Source organism: Salvia miltiorrhiza, chromosome 1, assembly GCF_028751815.1.
Source record: "Salvia miltiorrhiza cultivar Shanhuang (shh) chromosome 1, IMPLAD_Smil_shh, whole genome shotgun sequence".
Taxonomy (NCBI): domain Eukaryota; kingdom Viridiplantae; phylum Streptophyta; class Magnoliopsida; order Lamiales; family Lamiaceae; genus Salvia; species Salvia miltiorrhiza.
Window position 1 is genome coordinate 51616480 of NC_080387.1, and position 13067 is coordinate 51629546.

General features: G+C 38.0%; 1 protein-coding gene across 1 annotated transcript; it reads left to right on the forward strand.

Moving 5' to 3' along the window:
• The first annotated feature begins 6471 nt into the window (after window positions 1-6471).
• Window positions 6472-12747, forward strand: LOC130991752 (ABC transporter C family member 8-like). Its single transcript, XM_057916136.1, is given in 13 exon segments — window positions 6472-6511; window positions 6801-8714; window positions 8717-8745; window positions 8813-9133; window positions 9208-9294; window positions 9369-9980; window positions 10073-10237; window positions 10321-10615; window positions 10687-10901; window positions 10968-11273; window positions 11345-11408; window positions 11477-11716; window positions 11837-12747. Coding segments are annotated over 13 exon segments (4377 nt in total). The 5' UTR covers window positions 6472-6486; the 3' UTR covers window positions 11941-12747.
• The last annotated feature ends 320 nt before the right edge of the window (window positions 12748-13067 follow it).

Sequence of the window (13067 nt, forward strand, 5' to 3'; positions counted from 1 at the left end):
AACTGTTTAGCGGATTCAGGAATGTATGATATGATTTTAACCTAGAGACCTAGCGGAGATAGGTGGATCATAGGGAGCTATTCTTAGGAGCTATTGGGAGTTAGTAGATTTTCTTGAGACCTAACGGAGATAGAGAATTTACTAATCTACGATCATTGTAATTGGTTAATTAAGCGATCTCTCATCATAGCTGGATTAAACTGGTACATAGGATTAATAGATTAATTGCATAGATTTAGTTAATGAATTTACTACCCTAGGATCAGTTGCCTTTTATATTTGATATCTTCTACGTGATTATATTTACTACTATTTGAGTTTATTGTCAATTAAACCTTCCTTCTTTCGTTTGCCTGAATATTACTAGAGTTTAATTGGGATTACTTAAAGTGATTCGCTATAATAGTCCCTGTGGATACGATACTCGGTTACTTAATTTGTGCTACAATTACACCGTGTTAGTTGCGGTAATTTGTTGCTAATAATTTAGTGATCAATAGCCAAACCTATCTCTATCTAAGCCATATCTAGATGTCAATTCACCACCAGAATACAATCTGCTGCTGGTTCCTATCGTAGCGAACTTCCCTCCATGATATATACACAACCCAAATTCATCGCTGCATTGCCAAAGAAACACAAAAAGAGGATTTAGGTCGAAATGGACTTACAGATTTCGGAACTTCGAAACTCAACTAAACCCTAGAAGCTCTCATGGACTAAGCAATAGGCGATGAAAACGAAAAAACAAATGAAATGAGTGAAGCTCGTACCTGTCGTCCATTTTTCCCTCCAAAATCGAAATACCGAACGCGAGATTTTCGAGCCTTCAACTCGCGGTTCTTCTCGTTAAAATTTGCTTCACAGCGCAACAACAACTTCTCGTCAACGTCTCCTTTCGTCAAAGTTATCGTCGTCTTCTCCGCGTCAAAATCGTCTCCACAGTGCAAGTCAACAATGGTGAAATGGAATTTACAGCGGGAATAGTAATAAGTTTAAGGTAAACCAAGACTTTTCATACCCTAGCCTAAAACGATGTCATTTTGGTTATTTACTATGTAAACGACGTCTTTTAATATTGCTCGCAAAACGACGTCGTCGTCTATACTGCCAGGTAGAAGACACGTCAGAGACAAGTCAGTTCGGCACTTGGCCGGAGCAAAAATTGTGGAAAAATTGAACGCGGGCCTAAATTCAGGGAAATCCAGACAAAATTTAAAGTATATGGAAAAGTTGAAAATCGGGCCAAAGTTCGTGTGTTTTAGCGTAATTAACCCTAACTTTATATTCAAAATTTAATTATTTATTACTCCTTCCGTCCACAAAAAGATGTCATAAGGGAGAGTGACACGAGTTTTAAGAAAATTTGTGTTGTTTATTTAGTTAGTGGATATAGGGCCCACAAATAAAGAAAAATGGAAAAAGTTAATTAAGTTAGTGATGGAGAAAGAAGTCCACAAGTTAATGAGTGGAGAAAGGAACCAATAAATTATTACTAAAAAATAGATTAAGACATTTTTTGTGGACGAACCAAAATAACAAATTAGGATATCTTTTTATGGACGAAGGGAGTATAACATACGTGTATCGAAATTTGTATATTGTACAATTTATGAATTGAGGCGTTCATTTATGGCAAGTCAACCAAAATTTGGTGACTTTATATTAGTTGCAAACATGAATCTCAAATGTGTACGCATTAACCCGACACACATTAAAATAATCATGATATTTGATTTCTTTTTTCAAAAACATAACGTTGTTTTTATTTCATCCACGTGGTCATCCCAACTTAGGCCAAACTATTTTTGCACTATCAATTATATCCTGAATTATCAAAAATAATTTTTTAAATTTTGAATTATTAATTTTGTATCAATTGTACCATTCGTTTATTTTTTCAGCTTCAAAAATTTTACGTGGCTCACCGGATACCACAATGTATTTAGAATTATTCTTTTTTTAACCTATATTATATAAAACGACGTGATTAATTATATGCATTACTCATTCAAAAATCAAAGGATAAAAAATGGATAAAGAGTACGACTGATTCAAAATTGATAGTTCAAGGTTTAAAAAATTATTTTCAATAGTTCAGGATATAATTGATAGTGCGAAAATAGTTTGAGGTTTAAAGTGATATTTCCCCTTTTAAAAATATAAAACAATCAACATATATTTTTAAAGATTTAATATTTTTTGAATTTTACATCATGATCATAAAAAATAAATTCATAACCGATAACATGATTAGTGCTTTGATAGCACACACGAGTCTCATATTGAATGTTGATCTTACATTGTTTGGTTGTAAATTTTGAACCAGCAACCACAATAATAATAATAATAATAATAATAATAGTAAGGGGTAATTGCCTGTAAATTCATTGTAAATCCATAACGTTTACACGGAATTGGTTTTTGCTCCTATTTTGAAAAATTTGGCTCTAAAATACATAACCTTTCATTTTGTCTCGTTTTTGTCCGGTGATCGATTTTTTCTTACGCCGGCGCAAGAAATGACACGGTGGCAGCCGGAATTGATGAGGTGGCAAGGGGCAGTGGCGGGTGGGTTGGATGGGAGTTAGGGTTTGAGAGTGGGGGATGTTGGGGAAGATGATGTGTGTTGTTTTTTTTTTCTTTTTTTTTAAAAAGTTTTTTTCCACATGTCAAAAATAGCCTTAGGTGTCAATTTCCGGCTACCACCTCATCAATTTCGACTGTCACCGTGTCATTTCCAGCACCGACGTAAGAAAAAATCGACGGTCGGACAAAAATGAGACAAAATAAAAGGTTATGTATTTTAGAGCCAGATTTTTCAAAATAGGAGTAAAAACCAATTCCGTGTAAACGTTATGGATTTACAGGCAATTACCCCTAATAATAATAATAATAATAATAATAAAACAAAAAAAATGAGTGAAATGAGATAATTGCAGCAATTGTAATTTTATCAACCAATGATTGTAGTTTATATCGAGCGATAAATTATCATATACAACATGTTTTTTAAATTGTTACAATAAAATATAGTGCTATATATGATTATGTTATGATAAAATGCTCATTGTGCACAAAATTAGAAAGAAATGAAAATTTGTGTATTTGGAGGCAAGATTTTAAGTTTATGTGCAAATTAGAAATGTGTGAAAGTTCATGTATTTTTGCACTACTAATCCTAGAAAAAATTAGGATTTTTTCTTTTTAATATAATCATGCAAAAATTGAAAAATGTAAAAAATTGGGACAAACAAATTTAATACTAAAAATTTTATTGATGGTATTTTTGAAATTTTACATTATAGATGAGAGGATGATTAAATAATAATATCAACTTTGAGGTGATAAATAATCATACCATTAAATGATTAATGAGAATTTATCACCATCATAGACTGAATTAATAATGCAAATTAAATATTTAATTAAATTAAATGATTTTATTTTATCTCTCAACATAAATACTCCTAATATTAGAGCACCCACAACGCGGGTACTCGAGGGGCTACTCGAGGAGAGGGGTGGACTCGAGGAGGGCGTTGCGGGGGGGAGATACTCGAGGCATACTCGAGTCTTCGAGTATGCTCGAAGGGGGGGAAGGGATGGCGCGTGCAATGCACGCGCCCTAATAAAAAAAAAAAGGAAAAATTGGAAAATTCGAATTTTATTCGAATTTTGACTGCACCTCCTCGATTTGCGCACTTTTGACCGACCGTTTTCAATTTTTTTTTCTTCTTCTCCTCTTTAAAAAACCCCAACTTCTCCCCACCATCTTCACACCTCTTCTTCTCCTCTAATTTTCATCTCCTCCATTTCTCTTCAACAATTTTCTCCGTCATGGATCCACACAACCCTTTCTACGATCCAAATTGGTGTCCCGATCTCTCCTCCGATTATCATCCCGATATGGGAGGAATCAACTTGGAGGAGAGCCCGCCCGAGGAGGAAGCGGCCAGTGCACAACAGAGTGTCTCCCCACCAAAGAAAGGCGGCCGGAGGAAGGAAATGGCCACCAAAATCAAGCACGACAAGGAAGCTAGGTACCGTCATACTTACCTTCCCTAGCATACGGATCTCATCGTCCAAATTTGGGCGGAGGAGACCAACGACGCGATCCGTGGGACGGATCAAAAGGGAGAGGCGTATTGGGGCCGGATCCGCGCACGTGTGAACCCCATCCTCGGCGTCGACCTTAAGATCAAGCAACTTCAAGGCCACTGGACCCGGGTGAGCGCGGATGTGCGTCTCTGGGAAGCTGTTTGGGTGGAGACGCGCAATAATTGGCCCTCCGGTCATTCGGATGATATGATTAGTGAGAAGGCCCAAACCCTCTTCAGGGCTCGAAGCCCACACAGGGCCTCCTTCAATTTCTGGAACGCCTGGAGAATTCTCCGGAACAATCCCAAGTTCAAGTCGATGTACCTCATTGGAGACGTGCATGCCTCCAAGAGGACAAAGACCACGGAAGAGGGCGGCTTCACCACCTCGGCGTCGGGCGAGGAGATCTCTTCTGCCCGGCCCATTGGCAACAAGGCGGCGGCGAAGGGGAAAGGGAAGGCATCAGCGTCGCATACGAGCTCGGATCCTCCACCGGAAATAGTGGAGAGGTTGGAGAGGACCGACGAGCAGATGAGGGCATTCACCGCCCAGTACCAGCGGAGGAACGATATCCGAGAGATGGAGCTCGATATGCAGCTCCTGAACACGGATACGACGCACATGACGGACGCACAACGTGCATTGCACGCGTCCATGGTCGCCGACGTGCTCAGGCGTCGTGGTCTATCCTAGGCTTTTAATTATGTGGTTTTAATGATGTTTTAGGTGTTTTTAAATTTTTATGTAATTTTTATTTTATGTTTTAGGTAATTTTAAATTTTATGTAATTTTTTTTTATGTTTTAGGTAATTTTAAATTTTATGTTTAATGGCGTATTTAACTATTACAAAAATATGTTATTTAAATTATGCAATAAAATTTAAATGAAAAACATAAAATCAAAACTAATATTATTAAGTAGGCTATCAAGGAACCCCAATGCAGCACTACCTACTCAATAACACAATCACTATCAAGTAAGCTATTAAGTAGGCTATCAAGGAACCCCATTGCGGATGCTCTTAGAAAGTTTGAATGGTGTGACCTTCTAAGGGATAAGGAAATTTGATGAAACGTGATTGTGTTCTAACATATGCAGTTAAAAACGACAGACAGAATTAAATGGGCAATCTCAATCATGTACAAACCATAATTGTCTTTATCCAAATTTGGATTTTGGCATTCATCCCAGTCACAAAGATTCTGGATTTTGGCATTAAATTTGGATTTTGGCATTGTCTTTATCATAACCAGTCACAAGGCTTCTTCAATCAAAGACAACAATAAATTAATTTTCCACTTTCATTGCGTCTTTCGCTATCAAATTATTTTATCACAATTTTTGAAAAGAGGCATACACACTTTCATGCATTCGAATGTGCGGTTCAATACAAATAATTCCTTTTTTTTTTTTCTTTCTTTCTTTCCTTTTTTTTTGATTGAAAAATCTAATCAGTGAACGAGTATACTCACATTTAAACCATACAAATTAATATGAATTTTCGTGTGCCGTCTTATTAGTTTATTATTGATTGATGACTAACCCAAGTTGTCGAGGAGGCCTAGTCCAAACGGGATTCTCTCCCAATGGCAATGTGTGTGTTGTGTTGCATTTGTTTGAATGTTGAGTTATATTTATTTGAATATTTGAAAATTTATAATAACATAATTGTTATATATCTAAAAAAATTAACCCAAGTTTAGAATCCATAAGTATAGCCCCTTACCGCTTACCGCTTGGCCAACACACGCACACAGTCAGTCACGATTTAATAATTTGTAATAAGAAGTTAATTAGATCCTAAACTAAGATTTAAATTAAATTCTAATTAATGTTAATTGTTAATTAAGGTTACCACACTATGCGTGCATGCAAGTGAGGCCCGTAAAGTAAGAGAATATCGCAACTCAAACAAGTCAATGAACTTGTCTAGCCTTCAATTTATTTGGTTAAAAATAAATTCGAATGTGAATGATTAATAAACAAATTAATTAAGCAAAGATGTTTTTAGTCAAATTCATAACAAACACTCAAGACAAATCCCTCAGCAACTATCTGTGCCTCATTCATCTCACTATTCTGGTATTACTATAACTTCATTCTAAAATGGATTTGAAATTCCCAATGTTGTTTTGAATCTTTTTTTTTGTTGGAAGAATTTTGGCCGATTCTTATATGGAGTTATCTGAAATCCTTCGTCGATTTATATTCTCAAATTTTCTTTAATTTAATTTCGACCATAATTTTTTTACAGTTTCCTATGCACCTCACATCTGCAATCAAATCAGTGGAAAGTAGCCAATACTTATTTGTTCCACTGCATGTATAAAAACAGCCCTTTATCTACAACTTGTAATGTAAAAAAAAAAAAAACCTTCAAAACAATGGCCTCCTCAATAGCTTTGTGGCGTAAGCTGTTTCTTGCTTCTTGTTAATTAACTTTGGCTGGCTTTTTATCTGATTCCTCTGAACTAATCACTTGGATTCTGCCCTTTCATGTTTTTTTTGTTGAATTTAATTCTTATTTACAAAACTGCATGTAGTAACAGAAAACATATAAAATGTTAAGAAGGTGGATATGATAATTGTATATATATAGCTGATTGCTTGTATAATTCTTGTATCATTTATACATGGAAGCTCTTGTTTGTTTTCAAGTGTCTAATTTGCTGATGAATTACTGTGATTATTGGCACAGGGGAAATTTCTTGGTTGCATGGAGAAATTATTGACAGGGGATTGTCTTCTTCTTTGAGAATCATCATTGATTACTTGAATCTATTGGTTGCCTTTGTCTTTTATGTGGTTTTACTTGTTACAAAGAGAAGTAGATTTAGAGTGAGAAGAAGAGATTGGTTTAACATAGCAAGTTTAGGTGGCTGTGCTCTTGTGAGCATAGAATACTATGGGACTGCTATATATAGTGGTTTGATTAGCAAAGGCGAAGAATCGAGTCGTTTTAGCTGGTTAGTATGCTTTGGAAGGGGACTCATTTGGACCACCTTAGCTATTTATGTGATAGTTCGAGGTCCAAGATTGATTGCTTTTCTAAAATATGCTTGGTGGATTGTATTTTTCCTGTTGATTTCAGCATTGAACATCTTAGATTTAGTGAAATCAGGCCGTATAAAGATTCTAGAAGTAGCACCTTGGCTTGCAAATTTGTTGCTTTTGTTTTGTGGTTTGAGGAATCTTCAAGGAATTGTATCTCAACCAGTGTTAGGCAGTAGCTTCTCTGAGTCTCTACTGGTTAGAAGCTCGGAGAAAGATCGTGTGGACTTAGATGAAGCATCATTGTTAAGTATATTGTTGCTTTCTTGGATAAATCCGTTGCTTCGCTTAGGTCACTCTAGAACTCTAAATCTTGATGATGTTCCATCTCTGGGATCTGAAGATGAAGCGCTTTTGGCTTACAAGAATTTTGGCGATGCGTGGAGTGTACTCAACGAGGAAAATGACACCCAAAACTCGAACAATTTTACATTTTTGGCTATGTCAAGGGTGTATTGGAAAAGTGTGGTGGTGGCTGGAATTTGTGCGCTGCTTAGAACAGTTTCTGTTGTGGCCACTCCGTTATTTCTTTATGCTTTTGTCAACTATTCGAATCTTGAGAGGAAAGATCTCAAAAAGGGTGTTTTCTTGGTGGGGTTATTGATTGTTTTAAAGGTTATCGAATCTCTCTCTTACCGGCAGTTTTACTTTTATTCGAGACGAATAGGCATGAGAATGAGGTCTGCTCTAATGGTAGCAGTCTACCAGAAGCAGCTCAAGCTTTCCAATTTAGGGAGGCAGAGGCACTCGACTGGTGAGATAGTTAACTACATCTCGGTTGATGCTTATCGTATGGGAGAATCTGTGATGTGGTTCCATGTCGGGTGGGCTTCGGTAGTCCAGCTATTCCTAGCCATTGCTGTGATCTCCTCGGTTGTGGGGCTTGGCGTGGTCCCGGGATTGGTCCCTTTCGTCGTCTCTGGCCTTATGAACGTGCCATTTGCAAAGCTGCTGCAGAAGTTTCAGACCGAGTTCATGATTGCTCAAGACAAGAGATTGAGGTCGTTTTCTGAGATCCTCAACAACATGAAGATCATCAAGCTGCAGTCATGGGAAGAGCATTTCAAGAGCTTGGTTGGATCTTTTAGGCAGAGTGAGTTCAAATGGCTGTCCCAGAGTCAGTATATGAAAACATATGGCACGGTGTTGTATTGGATGTCTCCAACGATTGTGTCTTCTGCCATTTTCTTTGGGTGCGTGCTCTTCAAGAGCGCGCTGCTGGATGCTGGCACCGCGTTCACGGTCATGGCTGCACTCAGGACCATGTCTGAGCCTGTCTGGTTAATACCTGAAGCTCTGTCTTGTCTGATTCAGGTTAAGGTTTCATTTGAAAGGATTAATGCGTTTTTGTTGGAAGACGAACTCAAACAAGACGACATGCAAAAATCTGGTGCAGGAGATTCTGGCCGTGTCATTTGTATACAAGGTGGCTGTTTTAGTTGGGATGCAACAGACATCACATCGTCAACCCTGAGAGATATCACACTGCAAGCAAGGCCGGGGGAGAAGATCGCTGTCTGTGGGCCCGTTGGCGCTGGAAAATCGTCACTTTTGTATGCTATTCTGGTGAAATACCCAAAATATCTGGAACTGTAAGTGTTTACTTCTTCATCAAACTTTGCTTCATCAAGAATATTGAATTCTGATTTTTTTTTTTAGGTGAGTGTGATTGGATCAGTGGCTTATGTTTCTCAAGGTTCTTGGATTCAGAGTGGGACTATTCGTGACAACATACTCTTTGGAAAGGCGATGGATAAGGCTAAATACGAAGAATCTGTTAGAGTTTGTGCTTTAGACAAAGATATCGAGAGTTTTGATTATGGAGATCTCACTGAGATAGGCCAGAGAGGCCTCAATCTGAGCGGAGGGCAGAAGCAGAGGGTTCAGCTGGCTCGAGCTGTATACGATGATGCTGATATATATCTTCTCGACGACCCTTTTAGTGCAGTAGATGCACATACAGCAGCAACCCTATTCAATGTAAGAAAAGATGGTGTAGTAAGAAGTGTTTGTTTCTCTTGAAAGCTAACGGATGTTGAGTCGTTTTACTGCAGGACTGCGTGATGACTGCACTAGCGAAGAAGACAGTGATTCTTGTGACTCATCAAGTGGAGTTTCTCAATACAGTGGATAAACTTCTGGTAATTGGTTTTAAATTTTTAATGAATGGTTTGAAAATATTTGTTGCTTGTGTTGAAATAATGTTTTTCCATAGGTTGTAGAAGGAGGACAAATTACTCAATCTGGAAGCTATGAGGAGCTTCTGGTTGGAGGAACGACCTTTGAGCAGCTCGTGTTTGCTCATACGAGCAGCATAGGATCATTTGATGATTCATACGGTTCAAATCAACACGAGCATAGCGTAGAACATACGAAACAGATGGTGGAGGATGATAAGCCTGTCGATAAGGAAGAAAGAGACGGAGAGATTGCAATAAATCCGAAAACTCAGCTGACAGAGAAGGAAGAGAAAGAAGTGGGAGATGTAGGGTGGAAAGCCTTCTCACATTACATTGTTGTTACAAAGGGATTGATCTACGCGTGCTGCACTTCTATAGCTCAATGTGGTTTCGTGGCTTTCCAAGCTGCTGCGAGCTTCTGGCTAGCATATTCAGTCCAAAATCCCGAGAAAAGCAGCCTCTTTGTCGTTGGGATTTATACTCTGATATCATTACTCAGTGCCGTCTTTGTATATTTTAGATCACTGTTTGCAGTTCTGTTAGGACTCAAAGCATCCCAATCATTTTTCTCCGGCTTCACCAACTCGATCTTCAATGCTCCGATGCTCTTCTTTGATTCCACCCCAGTCGGGAGGATTCTAACGCGTGTAAGACTTTCTCCTACATGCATTCTTCACCTTTTGATTTGCTTGTGATCTCTGTTTGAAAATATGGTGTTTTTCGTGTGTTCCTTGATCAGGTGTCGTCTGATTTAAGCGTGCTAGATTTTGATATCCCTATGGGGTTCGAATTCGTTATGACAGCCGCGATTGAGATCCTATTAACAATAGGCATTATGGCCTACGTCACATGGCAAGTTCTCTTTGTTGGCTTATTTGCTGTTGTATCAGCAAAATATGTTCAGGTATGACATGAAACCTCAAATTATAGTTCAAAAAAATCTGTGCTTTTGTTTTTGTTGTCTGAAATTCAAGGTGTGTGATGAAGGGATACTATCAAAAATCTGCGGGGGAGCTGATGAGAATCAACGGAACTACCAAAGCCCCCATTATGAACTATGCATCCGAGACAGAACTTGGAGTTGCAACAATAAGAGCATTCAGGGTTGCTGACAAGTTCTTCTCGAACTACCTTAAGCTTGTCGACACAGATGCTAAAGTCTTTCTTTCCTCAAACGCGGCCTTGGAGTGGCTCGTTTTGAGAACTGAAGCTCTTCAAAATCTTACCTTGTTCACTTCTGCTATCTTTTTAGTAGTTTTTCCAAATAACTACATTGCACCAGGTACCTTGTTCACTATTTGATGCTGATTTAGGCCTTTTTTTATGTTGTTGTTGTTATTGTTGTTGTTACAGGTCTCGTTGGACTCTATCTTTCTTATGCATTCGCGCTAACTGGAAGTCAAGTGTTTCTTGCGAGATGGTATAGTAGCTTGGCTAACTATATCGTCTCCGTGGAAAGGATCAAACAGTATATGCACATACCACCGGAGCCTCCAGCTGTTGTAGCAGATAACAGACCTCTGGCTTCATGGCCTTCAAAGGGTAGAATTGAGCTGCTTGATTTGAAGGTGAGGAATCGAGTACTTTTTATGATATGAGAAACTCGAGAAGCTGATGCTGTATGATCTGTTCAGATACGCTATCGTCCTAATGCTCCAATAGTCCTCAAGGGGATCACCTGCACTTTCGAGGAAGGGAAGAGAGTGGGAGTTGTGGGTAGGACGGGAAGTGGGAAAACGACGTTGATCAGTGCTTTGTTTCGTCTCGTTGAGCCTCACAGCGGGCGTATCCTTGTAGATGGACTCGATATTTGCTGCATTGGGCTTAGAGATTTGAGGCTGAAACTCAGCATTATTCCTCAAGAGCCAACTCTTTTTAAGGGAAGTGTTAGAACAAATCTTGATCCATTAGGCCTTTACTCTGATGATGAGATTTGGAAGGTACATTCTATATTAAATTATTCATTTCAATCTCAGTTTCTTGATTAATCTGATTGATCATTGATTTATAGGCGCTCGAAAAATGCCAACTTAAGTCAAGAATAAGTGAACTGCCAAACTTGCTGGAGTCTTGTGGTAAGAGTAAATAATGTTACAAATAATGAGAGAATGTATTAAACTGATATTGATTAAAGTTGATGCAGTGAGTGATGAAGGGGAGAACTGGAGCATGGGGCAGAGGCAGCTCTTCTGCCTAGGAAGGGTGCTTCTGAAGAGGAACAAGATCTTGGTTCTAGACGAGGCCACCGCTTCCATTGACTCCAACACAGATGCCATTTTGCAGAAGATAATAAGGGAGGAATTTGCTGAGTGTACAGTGATAACTGTGGCGCATCGAGTTCCTACTGTTATAGACAGCGACATGGTGTTGGTGTTGTCGTGTGGTATGCTTCCTTCGCCGTCGTGTGGTGTGCGTTTAGATGCATTGGTGAAGTGAAATACGAGATATGATATGATGCTGAATTTTGTTGCATGTTTATAAGGTTTGTGTTGAATTGTTGCAGGGAAGTTGGTGGAGTATGATGAACCTTCAAAGCTCATGGAGATTAATTCTTCATTTTCAAACCTCGTGGCTGAATATTGGTTGAGTTGCAAGAAGAATCACTAGTGCATTTTGTTAATTATGTGCGTATTGGTGAACTATGTGCCTCATGTGCATTTTAAAAAATGACATGTCATATTGAGTTAATTCACATCAAAACTCATAAACTTCGCACCGATTTTCAACTTTTCATAAACTTAACTTTTTGTTTGAAATTCCATGAATTTAATAAGTGGTTCAATTTTACCACAATTTTTATCTACGACAAACCCCGAGTTGACATAACACCTACATGACATTTAATTAAACGATGTCATTTTGTTTATCTAATTGAAACTACGTCGTTTATTCTCAAATAACAGGAAACAACGTCATTTCCATTCTATTAGGATTAAAATCGATTACCCTAACCTTAGTAGTTGGCGGCGGCTTCACTGAATCCATCAAACTCGGTAACAGAGGGAGATGAAGATGGCACCAACTAGCGTCAGGACAGCGACGACATTGCTGCTGGACGTCTGGCAGGTGCAAGAGAAGAGAGGTATCAGAAAAATTGTTGGTTTCGACGGTGGTGGTGGGTCAATTGTTGCGGCTATTGCCGCCGAATCCGATTGAAGAGTTGTTGGCGTCGATGGTGGCATGAATTCTAAACGATGTCGTATTACATCAACTAAACGATGCGGATTTATAAATCGTTTGACAATTCTGTATCATATTTCTGGCAATTTTAAAAATGACATGTTTGGGGATTTATGATAATTGTGGCAAAATTGAACGATCTATTAAATTCATGGAAATTCAGACAAAATTTAAAGTTCATTGAAAGATTGAAAATCAGTGCAAAGTTCATGAGTTTTAATGTAATTAATCCAATTTTTTGGACTTTGTTTTTTTCATACGAGCTTATGAATCTATAGTTTAATACTGATAAGTGATAATCTGCAAAACTGTTCATGAGTTTTTCTGTCAATGATAATACAAAATTGAGCCCAATCCCAATTTCTTCTGTCATATTTCTGGCAATTTTATGTGTTTTAATTCTATTCATAGCCCCTATTTTGCTCTTTATAGCCCCTTAATTAAATAAACAATAATAATATTATTATTTTATCCTTATAGCCTTGAAATTAAATTATTAATTAAATAATAAAAACATCACTATAACCCCCAAAATTTGAAAGAAGGAAGAAGAC